We start from the raw sequence: 19,534 nt of genomic DNA, 5'->3' as shown, positions 1-19,534 counted from the left end.
GAACCAATATTATATGCTCATTAAGGCATACATAAATTGAGGCCTTTTTTCACCTTAACTGTTTACAAAACTTTTGTTATGAACCTTCTTTACTGCATTTAGAAATGAACACTTTAGCATAAATATGCATTAGAAAAGCAAACTACTTCCTAAATGATAGATTACCTTGTTTAATAAATGAAGCAATGCATCTCTCATTAGGTCATGTCTCATATAGAACTGTATGATTCCAAGGTTTGTGCCATATGTGTGCAAGTAATACAGACACTCCTGATAATACGTATTATTTTGTATCTTTCCCTCTGGCATCATTTCATACCAAAGGCATCGTGCTTTCAGAGTACATTCCAATTCTTTTAATGTAGCAAAATAGTCATCATCTTTCTGCAAAAAAAAAAAAAATATATATTTTCACAAAAACAAGCCATATCACCAATCTATAAACATAGAAATTACTCACTAATATACCAATAAGCCAAATTTAACACTGCACATACCAAATTACATTACTTGAGCAGTTTACAGAGCTGTCTCAACTTATTACTCGATTATACTATTGCTAGAGTTTACAAATATTTTGTAATACAATACTGTGTGTTAAATATTACTTTCAACCATAACTTATAAAATAGGTGACATTCTAAACAGAGACATTGTTTGCAATATGTGTCCTTCTATCAAAATAATTCTGGTAAGTGATATTCAAATTCCTTACCACCAACAAAATTGGCTTGGCTGCAGATTCCAAGTGCTGAATAACATCTTCCAGAAGCTTAGATCCAACATTCTTTTGGTTCAGATCCAAGGGAGCCTTAATACACCTACTAAATTTTTCTCTTGCACCGGGCAAATTGTCAGACTTCAGACAAGCCATACCCCAAGCATGCCACACACCAGAAGGGTCAAGAACTGTTTTTGTAGATACCTATTTGGCACATTAACAAAACAAGATAATAAATATGGAAACAAGACTACTGATACATGTTAGCTAGTTATTTATATCACTTACAATTCTAGATGTCAATGGACAATTTACTGCACACACACCAACAAAAAGACAGACTATTGATATCTGCACCTAACATAAAGGTAACTCCTAATATTATGCCATTAGTGATATCTGTACTTCAGCATGCCCATTATAAAGGGTGCTTAAAAGTTTCACTTTTTGGTCACACTGTGACAAAAAAAAATATATATATATATGTTGTAGTTATTTAAGCATCCTTAATAGTTTTGGTTTGTCCTAAATGCTGTTACATTTACTAAGTGGACTATTATACTTTCCTAATTAGATTGATCTGCAGGTAAATGTGGAGAAAATATATAAATAAAAGTATGCACATACAGTTATCAAAAAGAAGAATTTAGACTTACCTGTAAATGCCATATCTTGAAGTACAACAGTACAGGATATAGGCAAAGTATTTACAGACTCTGGGTTATAGGCTTGTATCTTCAGGTGATTCAACACTGGCAAAGCTTTTCAGGTCATGCTGTTGTGGAAATTTTATAAAGATGTATTCAATATGTATTGTCACACTGTTTCCGATTGTTAGTTCTATTTGCGGTTCGCTCAAAAGAGCGAACCAGCACCGGTGAAGGACAATTGGTAGTGAAAAGCTTCCTGTGCATGTGGAGAGGTGTTCGCCATGCAAAGATATGTCCGCCAGCGAGGGCCCCTGCGTTATGCGCAGATTTGTTCAATTGGTGATGACCAGACATACCCCTAGTCCTTGTTCTTTTTGAATATACACATGTGTTGCGCTTATAAGCGCAAGCAAAGTTGATTGCGCATAGCGTATATTAATTTCCACAACAATGTCCCCCTAGGGGCCTCCCCTATAACCCTACCCCACTGAATGAATCCTCAGTTCTGTGGCAAGCAATGCAGAGTAACAAAGGAATGAAAGGGAGGTTAGCCAGTGTCCTATACTGTACTGCAACTTACATTTAAAAATCCTTTTATCTTAATCATACTATGCAGGAGACAGGAAAAGTATTCACAGACCCTGGGACGTCCCCAATCAATGAATGACAAGGGTGGGCAACACTTCAAAGAACCTTGAAGCCGAAAGCTGCTTTTGCAGAAGATTGGATATCCTCCTGGTAGTACTTTGAAAAAAATATGGCTTACAATGCTGGACTGTAGTCAAGGTAAACAACAAAATGTTACCAGGCCTGATAACAAAATGTCCAGGAAACTCCCACCAATGTGGTGGAATAGGCACAAACAAGTACAGGAGGAGATTTGTCCTCGTCAATGTAAGCTCTGTAATCAAATTTTTTATCCATCTCACGATGATGGACTTGGAAGAAGGGTGTCCCATGTGAAGTCCTGAGGCCAGGATAAACAGAGAATCTGTCTGTATAGCTTTGAGTAATGCCCCGTACACACGGTCAAATTTTTCGACGGAAAATGTGTGATAGGACCTTGTTGTCGGAAATTCCGACCGTGTGTAGGCTCCATCACACATTTTCCATCGGATTTTCCGACACACAATGTTTGAGAGCAGGCTATAAAATTTTCCGACAACAAAATCCGTTGTCGGAATTTCCGATCCTGTGTACACAAATCCGACACACAAAGTGCCACGCATGCTCAGAATAAATAAAAAGATGAAAGCTATTGGCTACTGCCCCGTTTATAGTCCCGACGTACGTGTTTTACATCACCGCGTTCAGAATGATCTGATTTTCCGACAACTTTGTGTGACTGTATGTATGTAAGACAAGTTTGAGCCAACATCCGTCTGAAAAAATCCTAGGATTTTGTTGTCAGAATGCACGATCAATGTCCGACTGTGTGTACGGGGCATTACAGTTGTATGCAAAAGTTTAGGAACCCCTGACAATTTCCATGATTGTCATTTCTAAATATTTGGGTGTTTGGATCAGCAATTTCATTTTGATCTATCAAATAACTGAAAGACACCATAATATTTCAGTAGTGAAATGAGGTTTATTGGATTAATAGAAAATGTGCAATATGCATCAAAACGAAATTAGACAGGTGCATAAATTTGGGCACCCCAACAGAAAAATCACATCAATATTTAGTAGAGCATCCTTTAGCAGAAATAACAGCCTCTAGACACTTCCTATAGCCTGTAATGAGTGTCTGGATTCTGGATGAATGTATTTTGGACCATTCCTCCTTACAAACATCTCCAGTTCAGTTAAGTTTGATGGTTGCCGAGCATGGACAGCCCGCTTCAAATCACCCCACAGATGTTTAATGATATTCAGGTCTGGGGACTGGGATGGCCATTCCAGAACATTGTACTCGTTCCTCTGCATAAATGCCCAAGTAGATTTTGAGCAGTGTTTTGGGTCGGTGTCTTGTTGAAATATCCAGCACCGGTATAACTTCAACTTTGTGACTGATTCCTCAACATTATTCTCAAGAATCTGCTGATATTGAGTGGAATCCATGCGACCCTCAACTTTAACCAGATTCCCAGTACTGGCACTGGCCACACAGCCCCACAGTATGATGGAACCTCCACCAAATTTTACTGTGGGTAGCAAGTGTTTTTCTTGGAATGCTGTGTTCTTTTGCCACCATGCATAATGCCCCTTGTTATGACCAAATAACTCAATCTTTGTTTCATCAGTCCACGGGACATTATTCCAAAATGAAGCTTGATTGCCCAAATGTGCGTTTGCAAACCTCAAGCGACTCCGTTTAGAACTAAATGCAAAACTTCATTTTCATTTTGGATAGAGTAAGGGTGGCTTATAATCTCTATCAGTTTTTTTTTTTGCCAGCTGTGCACCCCCCAGCACCCCCTTCTTCACTTCCCGTTCCACAGCTAAAACAGGAACTGAAAAGAAATCCCTCTATAGAGAGGGAATCCCTGTTTTTCACCAGAATTGGTGCCTCCATTGGAAGATTTACCCTTTATTATTCTTCTGGGGACAATCCAACATTTGGGATTTTATTTTGCTTTACTTTCAATGATAATGGTAAACATGACAAATAGAGAGGGTGAAACTCCCTAAGGGGGCATAGACAGCAATAGAAACGGGACAGCTGTTCTAATACCACTACACTCCATCCAAAACCAAAAAAGGGTTTTGCCTTCATTTATACTTTAAGGCCAAGATCTGATCAAGACCTGATTGTATTAAGGCCAGAAAGCGAAGTATTAATCTTTGGTACTGAAGTGCCTGGGTACAAACCGAGCAAAGAAGGATTTCCAGGTACAAGATTTGATCTTTCTGAAAGTGGCTTTTATGGCTTTCAGCAAGGTAAAAATAACAGATTCAGAGACCCCTTTATATTTTAAGACCTGGGCATTCAAAAGCTGTGCTGTTGCAAAAAATGGTTGCAAAGCCTCAATTCTATGCATTCTATGCATTAAGGTAAAAAACCACCTGTGTGCAGCAGCCCCACCAGCTCCCCCAATACTTACATGGGCCCTATTTCAATTCAGCTATGTTCAAAAGAGTAGCAGCTCACCTGGGTCTCTTCCCCCTCATTGGGGGAGACAGCAGCGGGAGCCATTGAACCAATGAGGAGAGAGCGGAGGCAGGGCCGAGCTGTGCTCCAAGTGTAAATGGACACACAGCAGTGGCTCAGGAGCAAGCCTGCTTGGGTGCTCCCATACTAAGCTGTTTGCTATGGGGGCACTCAGCAGGAGAGCACAATCCCCGAGGAAGACACGTGATCCTTGTGTCGACACGCATATGGGAGGGGAAAGGACGGTGTAGGCAGCAGCAATCTCACAAGGAGCTGCTGAGAGACAACAGCTGTGCAGCTCTATTTGGGAATACTTAAAGACTGTATGAGATAGATTGGTGCATTTTAAACACTCTTAATCAGTTGTCGACCGCTGCACGCCGATGTACGGCGGCACAATGGCACGGGAAGGCATAAGGGCTTACCTGCACGTCCCTGCCTGCCCGCGGGCGGGGGGGTCCGATCGGACCCTCCTCGATGCCTGCGGTGGTCGGATTACCGTCAGGAGCAATCCGAGTCGAGGGGGAGGCCACTGATTCATGTCCACCCCCTCACAATCGCTCCTGGCGAATGGAATGCTTCCTCTGCTCCTGTAATGTAAACAGCGGCAGAGGAAGTGATGTAATCTCTCCTCATGAAGCCTTTTCGTTCCGGCTTCCGAGGAGAGAAGACATCAGGTAAGTGCACCAAACACTACACTTCCAGTAGAACACGCAGGCACACTTTTCACCCCCCAATCACCCCCCTGTACCCCCTGTCACAGTGACACCAATAGCAGTTTTTTTTCTGATTATTGCATTTGTATCATTTTGTGACAGTTATAAGTGGTAGGGCAGTTAGTGTTAGGCCCCTTTAGGTCTAGGGTACCCCTCAATAAAGTTTTAACCCCTTGATCACCCCCCGTCGCCAGTGTCACTAAGCGATCATTTATCTGATCGCTGTATTAGTGTCACAGGTGACGCTAGTTAGGGAGGCAAGTATTTAGGTTCGCCGTCAGCGTTTTATAGCGTCAGGGACCCCCATAGACTACCTAGTAAAGGTTTTAACCCCCTGATTGCCCCCTAGTTAACCCTTTCACCAGTGATCACCGTATAACTGTTACGGGTGACGCTGTTTAGTTAGTTTATTTTTTATAATGTCAGGGCACCCACTGTTTATTACCTAATAAAGGTTTAACTAATCGCCCGGCAGGTGATATAAATTAGGTTTTAGGGTCAGATAGGGTCTGCGTCGCCCCAGGCAGCATCAGGTTAGTGCCAGTACCGCTAACACCCACGCACACAGCATACACCTCCCTTAGTGGTATAGTATCTGAACAGATCAATATCTGATCCGATCAGATCTATACTAGCGTCCCCAGCAGTTTAGGGTTCCCAAAAACACAGTGTTAGCGGGATCAGCCCAGATACCTGCTAGCACCTGCATTTTGCCCCTCCGCCCAGCCCACCCCAGCCCACCTAAGTGCAGTATCAATTAATCACTGTCACATACAAAACACACATAACTTCAGAGTTTGCAGAGTCAGGCCTGATCCCTGCGATCGCTAACAGTTTTTTGGTAGCGTTTTGATACAGTCGCTAACTGTCTCACTAGTGTACCACTAAATTTAGAGCCCAAAATGGCAAATCGAAGGTACACTAGTGAAGAGGCCTACACGTTTCTGAGCATGACAGATAGTGAAGAGGAAGTCACTCATCTGTCAGATTCAGGCTCAGAATACAAACCTGTAGACAGCAGCGGCTCAATGACAGATAGCTCTGACGACGGAGTTGTGGTCCCTGCCAAGGTCAGGCATACCAGACCCCAATCTTCTTCTTCTGCTGCTGAGGTGCAAGAACCGCAGGGCTCTCGTATGGAGCAGAGAAGTACTAGCGCCGCTATTCCTTCTGGTGAACAGGCAAGCACCAGAGGCCTAGTACACCCTGGTAGTACATCCAGCACAGCAGTAACAATTGGTGACGTGGCGAGTCCCATAAGTGCAGTTCAAGGTGGCAAGCACAAGTAGTGTCCCGCTGCCACCAAGAAGACAAACACAGGCCTGTCGTGCCCATAGTGCCCTTCCTGCTACATTCGCCAATCCTAATTGGGAACCCACCACTTCTGCAGCACCCGTACTTCCCCCATTCACTGCCCAACCCGGCATTCAGGTGGAAACAGTTGATTTTACGTCACTTGATTTTTATTCGCCGTTTTTCACCGAAGATCTCTATAGATCTATTGTGGACCAAAGCAATTTGTACGCTGGTCAACACATCGCCACTATTCCCCAGTCCTCCCTTGCCAGAGTTTGGAAACCAATTAAGGTTTCCGAATTTAAGATCTTTCTGGGCCTATCCCTCCTCATGGGCATAACCAAAAAGAGTGAGTTGCGGTCATATTGGTCCACTGACCCAATTCACCATATGCCCGTGTTCTCTGCTTCCATGGCCAGGGCACGATACAAGCAGATTTTGCAGTTCATGCACTTCAACAACAATGAACTCTGTCGTCCTCGTGGAGACCCTGGATAGGATCGGCTCTACAAAATTCGGCCCCTCGTAAACCACTTCAACCAACGTTTTGCAGACTTTTTTACTCCCCATCAAGTTGTCTGCATTGATGAGTCCCTGATTAAGTTTTCTGGCCGCTTGTCATTCAAACAGTACCTTCCCAGCAAGCGTGCCAGATACGGGGTCAAGATGTATAAGCTCTGTGACAGGGCCACAGGCTATACATGTAGTTTTATGGTTTACGAGGGAAGAGATAGTCAGGTAGAGCCGACAAACTGCCCTGACTACATAGGAAGCGCTGGCAAGATTGTGTGGGACTTGGCGTCACCCTTATTCGGTAGGGGTACCATTTGTATGTGGACAATTATTACACGAGCGTGCCACTTTTTAGTCACCTTTTTGATCATCAGATTGGAGCATGTGGCACCGTGCGATCTAATCGCCAGGGCTTTCCCCAGCGGCTTGTAGATTCCCGTCTTAGGCTGGTGGAGAGCGCCTTCTTGAAGTGTAATAACTTGCTCCCTATGAAGTGGAGGAATAATAAGAATGTTTTCGTTCTTACCTCCCTTCATGCAGACACGACTGTCCAAATTACTACGGTGACTGGTGTTGTGGAGAAACCCCTCTGTGTCCACGAATATAACCAAAATATGGGGGAGGGGGACCTCAACAACCAGTTCTTGGCGTCGTACTTAGTTGCCCGTAAGGCCAGACGCTGGTATAAAAAAGTGTCTGTATACTTACCGTATTTCAATTGGCTTTGCTGAACGCTCATGTGCTATACAGAGCTTCAGGACGGACTGGATTCTTCCTTAAATTCCAGGAAGAGATCATCAGAGCCCTTCTGTTTCCAGACGGTGCTCCACCTCACCTTCCCATATCAAATGCAGTAAGCCGGCTGCATTAGAGGCATTTTCCTTATGTCCTCCCGAGTACCCCTACCCAACGAGCCCCCCAAAGAAAATGTTGTGTCTGTAGAAAGCGCGGATATAGGCGTGACACCCACTATTATTGTCCCTCCTGTCCTGACAATCCTGGTCTTTGCATTGGTGAATGTTTTGAGCACTACCATACACTAGTTGAGCTTTAGCGTAGGGTACAGCATTGCACAGACTAGGCAGACTTTCACAGGGTCTCCCAAGATGCCATCGCATTTTGAGAGACCCAAACCTGGAACCGGTTACAGTTACAAAAGTTACAGTTATTAAAAAAAAATGTAAAAAAAATACACAAAAAAAAAAATTAAAAAACAAAAATAGTTGTCTTTTTATTGTTCTCTCTCTCTCTATTCTCTCTCTATTGTTCTGATCTTTTTTACTGTATTCTATTCTGCAATGGTTTATTGTTATTCTGTTTTATCATGTTTGCTTTCCAGGTATGTAATTTTTTTTATACTTTACTGTTTACTGTGTTTTATTGTTAACCATTTTTTTATTTTCAGGTACACCATTCAGCTGCAGCACAGATTTATTTATCTTGACCGCAACAGCGTTTGCTCCCACGATACATAAAACCATGGCTCCAGCGATGTCCAAGTTGATTTCACCACCACAGTTAAAAAAAAGAGCATATATGCCGAAGCATGGGGGCAGCAGGGGCGGAGGAGCGATTTGCTCCTACCTTTTGCGGGTGGATGCCCCCATGCTTCAGCATACATATATTTTAGGCACAGGATGCGTTAAAAAATGTTTTATTTTTTATTTTTATTTTTTGTATTTGCTTTGCAGATATGGTATGTCTTACTGTTATACTGTAATGTTACTTTGTTTTATTGTTAACCATCATTTGCTTAGCAGGTACGCCATTCAGTTGCAGTGCGGATTTATTTATCTTGACAGCAACAGCGTTGGCTCCCACGATACATAAAGCCGTGACTCCAGCGCTGTTGGAGGTGATTTCACCACCACAGTTAAAAAAGAAGAGCATATATGCCGAAGCATGGGGGCAGCAGGGGCGGAGGAACGATTTGCTCCTAACTTTTGGGGCGGATGCCCCCATGCTTCGGCATATATAAATGGTGCATCTATGCCCATCATTAGAAGTGGGTGGATGAGGAGAGGTATTCTAATGGTGGGAATACCCACCGATCAATCTCTTTTTTTTGTTCAAAAAAGATTACAATATATGCCCAACAAGGACCAGCAGCAACGTACTGGTATGTTGCTGGACTTTGAGTGGTTATACCAGAATGATGCCTGCAGGTTTAGGTATCATCTTGGTATCATTCTTTTCAGCCAGTGGACGGCTTTCATGTAAAAGCAATCCTAGTGGCTAATTAGCCTCTAGACTGCCTTTACAAGCAGTGGGAGGGAATGACCTCCCCCCCCACCATCTTCCATGGTTTTCTCTGGCTCTCCTGTCCCAACAGGGAACCTGAGAATGCAGCCAATGATTCGGCCAGCTGACCATAGAGCTGATCAGAGACCAGAGTGGCTCCAATCATTTCTATGACCTAAGAAACCGGAAGCTACAAGCATTTCATGACTTAGATTTCGCCGGATGTAAACAGCGCCATTGGGTAATTGGGAAAGCATTTTATCACACCAATCTTGGTATGGTCAGATGCTTTGAGGGCAGAGGAGAGATCTAGGTTCTAATGGACCCCACTTTTTCAAAAAAGAGTACCTGTCACTACCTATTGCTATCATAGGGGATAATTACATACCCTGAGATAACAATAAAAATGATTAAAAAAAAAAAAAAAAAAATGAAAGGAACAGTTTAAAAATAAGATAGAAAAGCAAAAAAAAAAGCACCCCTGCCCCCCCCTGCTCTCGCACAAAGGCGAACGCAAGCTTCGGTCTGGCATCAAATGTAAACAGCAATTGCACCATGCATGTGAGGTATCACCGCGAAGGTCAGATTGAGGGAAGTAATCTTAGCAGTAGACCTCCTCTGTAAATCTAAAGTGGTAACCTGTAAAGGCTTTTAAGGGCTTTTAAAAATGTATGTAGTTTGTCGCCACTGCACGTTTGTGCGCAATTTTAAAGCATGTCATGTTTGGTATCCATGTACTCAGCCTAAGATCATCTTTTTTATTCCATCAAACATTTGGGCAATATAGTGTGTTTTAGTGCATTAAAATTAAAAAAAAGTGTGTTTTTTCCCCAAAAAAGCTGCACAAATACTGTGTGAAAAAAAAAAGAGACACCCACCACTTTAATCTTTGTAAATTTTTGATTTCACTCCTCACTGCCTATCACAGTTTCGGAGGCCATGCCCAGATGGCACAACCCCCCCCCCCCCCCCCCCAATGACCCAATTTTGGAAAGTAGACACCCCAAGCTATTTGCTGAGAGGTTTGGTGAATATTTTGCAGACCTCGCTTTTTGTCACAAAGTTTTGAAATTTGAAAAAAGAAAAAAAAAAAAATTTTTCTTTTCTTTCTATATTTTCAAAAACAAATGAGAGCTGCAAAATACTCACCATACCTCTCAGCAAATAGCTTGGGGTGTCTACTTTCCAAAATGAGGTCATTTGGGGGGGTTTGTGCCATCTTGGCATTTTATGGCCTTCAAAACTGTGATAGGTAGTGAGGAGTGAAATAAAAAATGTACACCCTTATGCCCCGTACACACGGTCGGGCTTTGTTCGGACATTCCGACAACAAAATCCTAGGATTTTTTCCGACGGATGTTGGCTCAAACTTGTTTTGCGTACACACGGTCGCACAAAGTTGTCGGAATTTCTGATCGCCAACCACACGGTCACGTACACCACGTACGACGAGACTAGAAAAGGCCAGTTCAGAACCAAGCGCGGCACCCTTTGGGCTCCTTTTGCTAATCTCGTGTTAGTAAAAGTTTGGTGAGAGACGATTCGTGCTTTTTCAGACTTGTGGTTTTCAGATCGTTTTCTGCCGTTCAGTTTGTGCTTGTGGGTTTGTATCTGCTCTTCAGTGCATGCAAGCAAGTACCATTGACTTGTCAGTGTGTTCTTGTGCGTTCGTTACTGTTTTTCAGGTCGCTCTTCACAGGCCTTGCTGTTCTTCAGTGCGTTCTGTTACCTCGTTCTGAGCAGCCGACCGTTTTCTAGCCATGTTGCGTATGCGTACTCCTCGTAGAGTTTGTGCTGTGTGGGGGCTTGGTGTTGGGGTCCTGACCTTGACACAAGTCCAGTCCATGAACAGGGTGGGGAGGAGGACCAAGAATTGGTTGCTTCAGCGTGACCAGTTCTCTCATATGCCTTTGCTCCGTGAGATCCGTGAGAATAATCCTGATGATTTCAGGAACTTTCTCAGGATGACGGACCCCGTGTTTCACCGTTTGTTGGCTTCGCTGACCCCCTATATCAGCAGGCAGGATACCTGCATGAGGCAAGCCATCACTTCGGAGCAGAGGCTCGTCGCTACCCTGCGGTACTTGGCGACAGGGAGAAGCCTGCAGGACTTGAAGTTCTCGACAGGCATCTCCCCCCAGGCTCTGGGTATCATTATCCCAGAGACCTGTTCTGCCATCATACAGGTCCTGCAGAAGGAGTATATAAAGGTAAGATTTTTATCCTTTAATATCACATTTTATTGTATTTAATGTTTGATAATATATTGTATTTCTCTCCTCATTCCCTAATTACCATGATTGTAATATGGGGTGAATGTCCCCTTTGTCCTCATGCATGCTGGATTTTTATGTAATTAATTTTTTAGGTCCTTCATACAGATTGTCCTTCACTAACCTCCCCAGCATGCTCTACGGGCCCTATATTCACCTCATGTAGTCACTTAAAACAATGTATTTTATCAGCTCTACTAGTAGTGCTTTACCCCAAACACCTCCTAAAATGTTTTGAAATGTTATTTTAGCTTTAAATTCAGGCAGAGTGGCAGAGGCTTTTTTTTGTGGTGTCCCCAAATCATTTTTAGTAACCCTCCCTCCCCCAACTGCTAAGTCAGCTGATCCCAATTCTCTATCTATCCTCAATCATCTATCTGCTGACTTTGCCAAACCCATACACACTATACCCATCTCTTTTGTGGTCAGATTTATTGATGAATTCCCCAAAGCATGTAGTGCAAGGGCCTGCCTGTATACTTTCAAATGGTACTGTTTAAACTTTTTAGATCCTATTATTATCTTGATAGGTAATAGCAGAATGTCCAAATGTGCTCAAATGTGTACAGTGTGTATTTATATCTTTGTATTATGACACTTCTTACCTGTCCAGTGGGCTGCCAATAGTGTAACTAAGGAGGGGCTGTTCCAAGTAATACCCTGTATTTAGGCATTCATCTCTCAATGAAGTGAAGAGGGTTACCTGTCCAAGATTTCCCCACCCCACATAATGTTAGAAATGGCCCATGAGAGGGGGAATATGATAGGTGTACCTTATACTTTGCTGTTGTTAAATTCCCCTTAATAAATGCTATCTGGAGGTTGCCCCAGAATGTTTGTGCCTAATCTGCTTGCCATGTTTCTGAGCAAAAATATTAATTTTTATTTTTTTTCCTCAACAGTTTCCTTCCACGCCACAGGAATGGCAGACTGTGGCCTCCCACTTTGCCCAGCGGTGGGACTTTCCTAACTGCGGAGGGGCAATTGATGGGAAACACATCCACATCATCCCACCACCCAACTCGGGGTCATACTATTTCAACTATAAGGGGTTCAATAGTATTGTGATGTTGGCGGTGGTGTCGGCTAATTACGACTTCTTGTATGTGGATGTGGGGAAGAATGGCCGGATGTCCGATGGTGGAGTCATCGCCCAGACGGAGTTCTACAGGCGTCTCCAGAATGGCAGCTTGGACTTGCCAGCTCCAGAGGACAATGTGGAAGGACTCCCATTCGTGTTCGTTGCTGATGAAGCGTTTGCGCTGGGGGACCATCTTATGCAGCCATTCCCGATGAGGACCCTCACCCCGGAACAGAGGCTTTTTAATTACCGGCTGGCCAGAGCCCGAAGAGTAGTGGAGAACACATTTGGAATCCTGGCCAGCCGGTTCCGCCTATTTCTGACACCTATCCATATGGCGGAGTATAAACTTAATCATATAATCATGGTGTGCTGTATTCTCCATAACTTTTTACAGAAACATTCAGCCAACTATGCTGGCTCAGTTGGGCCTGAGGCCGGAGTGATACCTGAAACAACACTGACGGCGCTTGAAAGCGGCCGTCCTGGCTTGCCCTCCCTGAGTGCCCGTGATGTCCGGTTACGATACCTGGAGTTCTTTGCGGGTAGGGGGGCCATCAATATGCCTGCAAATTTGTGAAGCCTTTTTCAAAATAAAAAAGCAAAAAAAAGAAATTCTTTGTGGACATTTACTGCTTGTGTTTGTTTTAGCCGACCGTGACAGAAATGTGTTGAGTCCAGAAAATGGCGTGATTGTGTAACCTTATACAAAGCACTGTTGGGTGTTATTTACTAAAGGCGTATACACTTTTTATACTACAAGTGCTCTTGAAACTGCAATGAAAATGCTCTTGTAGTGCAAAGAGGATTTGCCCTTAGGAAATAACCACCATTTTCTCAGAAAACAGCAATTACAGCACCACAAAAGTGTTGTAGCGTTGAGACAATAATCCACACATTCTTGATTAACAAACTTTTTAATACCTGCACAATCACATGTGCATTTAGAAACGGTTTTTAAAACAAACCAACAAGTTTGTTGTATAACAATTTTTGGGGTGGCATTATCAAAAATAGAAATGTCCATTTACGATAAAACAGGCCTGTGTAAAACCAACAAGAAAGACAAAAAACTTGAACTTACAAAGTTCACATATGGTAAAACTTGAAGGCAATATCAGACATGAGTATTTAGGAACTGTGTTTGATATTGCGTTCAGATGGGGTCAAATCATCCCTTGAAAAGCCAAATTTGGAAGATGCACACCAATTTACGAATGTCAACATGTGCTAGCTGCCATCACGGGGGATCAAGGGATGTGTTTTGGGGGTGCAACCCCTTCCTCACCGCTACTTTATTATTGAGGAAGGGGTTGCACCCCCAAAACGCGTCCATTGATCTCCTGTGATGGCAGATAGCACATGTTGGCACACTGTGTGCATCCTCCAAACTTGGCTTTTTGAAACATTGCTAAAAAATTTAAAACATTGTACCACACAAAAACAAAAGTGATTTTGTGGGGTTTTAAATTTGCCCCAAAACATCAATGATGTTATTATTTTTTTGAATCACATCATTGATTTTTTTCTTGATGTTTTCCAATTCTAAATTACACCCCATTATCTCCCCAATCAGGATCTGGGCACTTTCTGATGTGAAAGGATCTTGATCCCTAACCTCACGATCACCTAAAAAGAGAGAAAACAAACAAAAACAGGTATCAAAAATCTGCCAGCATCCATCTCTTACCTGAGTCTGTGGTCGCAGACACTCACCTGTTGTGGTGCCAATTTCCACCACATCTTCTTCCTCCTCCTGCTCCACTTGTGTTGGGGGTATTTCACCTTCTTCCAGAGGTGGGGGGTCTCTGGTCTCCTCCGATGAGGGGTGTCCTCCAAGTCTTTTCTCCCCTATGTAAAACAAAAATGGTATAATTAGCACACATATATTTGATGGCAGAACTATAAATAGGAAACATTGCTTGGAAGTGGGGTACAATTGTCAATTTTAGCAGAGTTCCAAGATGTCGCTTTTTTATTGTCCTTTGTCAACCTGCAATACTTTACCTGTTTAGTACAAGCTTCACAGATGGAGACCCCCCTATAGTATACACTGGAGCACCTGTGTGGCCCCCCTAATAAAAATTGTGTTCTTGTGTCCCACACTAGTGCTCCAGTGTCCAGATGTGAAAACAGCTGCTGAGTGTCCTCTCCTTACACAGAATCTAGTTTGCATTTCATTCCAATAACAAACCCATCTACACAACCAAATATTTTGCATCCAAGTAGGCCCTAAAAAATGGAGGAAAATGCATATGGCCTAAACAATGGTGTTTTAGAGGGCGAAAAAAAAATGTTTGATAGGAACGAATAATGGGCCCATGAACATTAAAATTGACATTTTAAACTGTACAATTAAGAAAAGCATATGGAGCAGCACAAACGTAATAAAGACAAAAAGAATAGGAACACAGCACAACTACTTACTTTTTTGCAGCACTCTCCAGATCTTTCGGTACTGCTTGGGCTCTCTTAATTTCAGGTCCGACCACCGCTTCCTGAGCTGATCTTTCGATCGTCGTACCCCGAAATTCCGGTGCAGACTTTTGACCACTTTCGCCATTATCTTGGCCTTTCTGATATTGGGGTTGGGGTAAGGCCCATACTTTCCGTCATAGTCGGCCTTGTTCAGGATGTCGACCATCTCCAACATCTCCCCAAAGGACATATTTGTGGCCTTAAATCTTCTCCTTCTGGATCGGGACGTTTCTGTCTCCGGGCTTTCCTCCTTCTCCTCCTCCTCCTTGTTGCTATAATTAGCACGCACCTGCTGTGACTCCACCATATGCTCTTCACCCACTGCGCCGAACGAAAAGGGGCGGGGAATAGACTAGAAAGAACGTCAGGGGCGGGCGGAGTTACATGCATGCGCAGTGTGTATAAAGCGTAACACGCGCGTATTACGTACGATCTGTGAGCGGAGGAAGGAGCATTGGACGCGCCGATCGTAAGAACGAAGGTAAGAGACAAACTTGTGCCTATACTGCTTCTAGATTGAGGCCTATATTGTAACAAGATTAGGAGAGTTGGGTCTGACATTAGGCTTTGTCTTGTGTTGTGTCTTGCAGTGAACATGGATATCTTATTACAAGATAATGACTTCATGTCAATATTCATTGACATGTTCAGGAACCAAACAAAGAGGAAGGCAGCACTGGATCAATTGTTGGAAATTGTGAAGCAGGTGATCCCCACGGCAGACATCACATATTTGAAGATCTTAATTGGTGGTCTGAGGAGCACATATGTAAGGGAGCGCCAGAAAGTCCAGGATTCGCAGGGATCCGGAGCAGCAGATGACATCTATGTCCCCAGGATGTGGTACTATGACAGGCTGCATTTTCTGGCAGGCCAGACTGAACCCAGGTCATCCCTCTCCAGTCTTCCTTCCACGCTTCCTTCCCCCCTGGCTGAGGCTTCTGACGCCCAACCTGGGCCTTCCAGGCAGCAACATGTGGAGGAGCCCAGATTGAGCCAGGTATAGCATTCCTCTAAATAGTTCAGGTTGTCCAATCAATGATGTTAACTAGATGTTAGTGTGGAGCACTAATTTAGGATTGTGATTGATGATGCAAAAACTAAAACCATGTCCCTTTTTCATACACAGGGAAGTCTCAGCCAGGAGGTGGCCGGGCCGAGCCGGCTGCCTGATATGCAGGTCCCTCCCCAACACCTGGAAAGAGAAAGTGGCAGGAGGAGGAGTGCCCTAGAGGAGGCTTCCATAGGCCTCTTTTGGAGGGCTACAGAGGCCCTGGGAGCACCACACACCGTGGAGGAGGACATTGCTGCCATCATTGCCTCTAAAATGCAGAGGATGGAGGAGGGACAACAACTCATGTGTAAGTCGCTCATATTGGAGGCTCTTAATAAAGGTATGAGGGGCCAAATTACATCTCAGACACACCTTTGCGAACTCACAGATGGTCCTCCTCCTCCTCCTGCAGGTCCTCCTCCTCCTTCTCCTCCAGGTCCTCCCAGTCCTCCTCCTCCTCCAGGTCCTTCTCCTCCTCCTGCCACATCTCCAACAGCACAGCCACAGCCCGGAATGAAGCGTGGAAGGAAGACCAGAAAGTGAGGACCCTGGATCCAGTCTGGTCGGCCAAAAGATGCAGCCTCTTGTGGTACCACAGCCTGGGGACACAGATGTCATCTGCTGCTTTCCGGATCACTGGGACTTCTGGACCAGACTGGCCTCCCTTACATATGGACTCCTCAGGCCACCAATTTTGATGTTCAAGAATTGATGTCTGCCCTGGGGGTCCCAGGCTTCGCTAATTTCTCCTGTTTATCCAGTGTTGCCTCCCTCTTTGTTTGGTTCTGAGCCCTTAATAAAGGAATTTTGTTTTGAATTATACTTGCCTATGTGTGTTTTACTTCAAAAAGGACAGTTGGTTTGTGAGGATTCAAGTACATTTTAAAAATACAATGTGAAATTAACAAGGGACACTAACACCAAACAATCTCCTTGAGATTAAATAATAAAAGATATTAATGGTGTTGTGGTAACTTGACACACAAAACACACACAAAAATAGTCTGGAGTAAAACTAAAAATAACATTAAACAAAGATCAGCCTTGGAAAAAATACAAATATAAAATCTAAACCAAAAATGGCTTTAAATAAAAAAAAAAATAAAATAAAAAAAAAAAAAATTCTGTCAGATGTGACAAATAACAATATATTCAGGGAATCCCAAGAAAAAAACAAAAAAATAAGTTTGTGAGAAGTGTGTGTGAATATGAGCAGCAAAACTACTTAATTCTTGTCACATTATAAAGAAGAAGAGAGTGTGCTGTATTAAACCATTTTTAACATTGCAGCGTGACGAAAGTGCTGTATCCATTGCGAACGCTAATTTTACCAGACCGAGCTGTTCCGTGTCGAAATTTCTTCTGAGCATGCGTGGTACTTTGTGCGTCGGAACAGGCCACACACGGTCGTAATTGACGCGATCGGATTTTGTTGTCGGAAAATTTTATCTCCTGCTCTCAAACTTTGTGTGTCGGAAAATCCGATGGAAAACGTCCGATGGAGCCCACACACGGTCGGAATTTCCGACAACACGCTCCGATCAGACATTTGCCATCGGAAAATCTGACCGTGTGTACGGGGCAGTAGAAATCCTTAAGGTGATTGGTTTTTGGGGCCCCGTACGCAGCTAGGCTCCCAAAAAGTCCCACACATGTGGTATCCCCTCAGGAGAAGCAGCAAAATGTATTTTGGGGTGCAATTCCGCATGTAACCATGGCATGTGTGAGCAATATATCATTTAGTGACAACTTTTTGTAAAATATTTTTTTTTTTTTTGTCATTATTCAATCACTTGGGACAAAAAAAGTAAAATATTCAATGGTCTCAACATGCCTCTCAGCAATATCCTTGGGGTGTCTACTTTCCAAAATGGGGTCATTTGGGGGGGTAGGGGGGTTGTACTGCCCTGCCATTTTAGCACCTCAAGAAATTAGATAGGCAGTCAAACTAAAAGCTTTGTAAATTCCAGAAAATGTATCCTAGTTTATAGACGCTATAACTTTTGCGCAAACCAATAAATATACGCTTATTGACTTTTTTTTTTACCAAAGACATGTGGCTGAATACATTTTGGCCTAAATGTATGACTAAAATTGAGTTTATTGGATTTTTTTATAACAAAAAGTAGAAAATATCATTTTTTTTTCAAAATTTTCAGTCTTTTTCCGTTTATAGCGCAAAAAATAAAAACCGCAGAGGTGATCAAATACCATCAAAAGAAAGCTCTATTTGTGGGAAAAAAAAGGACGCAAATTTCGTTTGGGTACAACATTGCAGGACCGCGCAATTAGCAGTTAAAGCGACGCAGTGCCAAATTGTAAAACGTGCTCTGGTCAGGAAGGGGGTAAAACCTTTCCGGGGCTGAAGTGGTTAATGTGTGAATACCTCTATTGAATTAATAAATAGATGTCATTTTAAATGTTTTTAAGCACTATGTAGCTTGTTTTCTAAATGTAACGAGGACACTAATCTAAGGATCATCACAGGAGCCTGGAGATCCCACATAATAATGAGCCCAGGGGTGGTTCATCAGCGCTGATTGACCAAACTTAGTTGTGAGGTCACACTCCCTGAGGTGAGGACATTACCACTGGGGGGGGAGCACGAGAGCAGTGGCACATTGAATATTTTTGGAGCACTATCACACGGATTAACCATTCTTAAGAAGCTCACTAAGGATACACACAGATGGACTTGCGTCTCTATTGAGCACCTTAGTGCACTATTTGGAAATAATTATTTTCAGCATAATATTTTTTATTTTCATTGTGTTATTAAGGTTTATATAATATTTTTATGCACCTATGTTATTATGATTACAATATATTGTATACATCTCAATGTACATTATAGCGCAGCACAAATGTTGTTTTAAAAGCAGGAGAGAGGGGCCAGGAATGCCGGTGGGGGACCAAAGAGGAGGACTGGGGCTGCTCTGTGCAAAGCCATTGCACAGAACAGGTACAGTGCCTTGAAAAAGTATTCATACGCTTTGAAATTTTCCACATTTTGTCATGTTACAACCAGAAATGTAAATGTATTTTATTGGGATTTTATGTGATAGACCAACATAAAGTGGCACATTGTGAAGTGGAAGGAAAATGATAAATGGTTTTCCAAATTTTTTACAAATAAATATCTGAAAAGTGTGGCTTGCATTTGTATTCAGCCCCCTTTACTCTGTTAACCCTAACTAAAATCTAGTGGAGCCAGCTGCCTTCAGAAGTCACCTAATTAGTAAATAGAGTCCACCTGTGTGTAATTTAATATCAGTATAAATACAGCTGTTCTGTGATGCCCTCAGAGGTTTGTTAGAGAACCTTAGTGAACAAACCACATCATGAAGGCCAATGAACACACCAGACAGGTCAGGGTCCAGGGATAAAGTTGTGGAGAAGTTTAAAGCATGGTTAGGT

The 19,534-nt window shown here is 43.0% G+C and overlaps 1 protein-coding gene across 1 annotated transcript in view; it reads right to left on the bottom strand.

The window, feature by feature from the left end:
* The window catches only part of ZFYVE26 (zinc finger FYVE-type containing 26), a gene marked incomplete in the record, with an annotated part of 1,901,467 nt that overhangs the window by 403,909 nt on the left and 1,478,024 nt on the right, over positions 1-19,534 (bottom strand). The window contains 2 exon segments of the mRNA XM_073610828.1: positions 166-384; positions 716-925. Of these exon segments, the coding sequence (XP_073466929.1) occupies positions 166-384; positions 716-925 (429 nt within the window).

Source organism: Aquarana catesbeiana, linkage group LG13 (genome assembly GCF_042186555.1).
Source record: "Aquarana catesbeiana isolate 2022-GZ linkage group LG13, ASM4218655v1, whole genome shotgun sequence".
NCBI classification, from domain to species: Eukaryota; Metazoa; Chordata; class Amphibia; order Anura; family Ranidae; genus Aquarana; species Aquarana catesbeiana.
The sequence above is the reverse complement of the archived record's forward strand: the minus strand, read 5'-3'. Positions and strand labels throughout refer to the sequence as shown.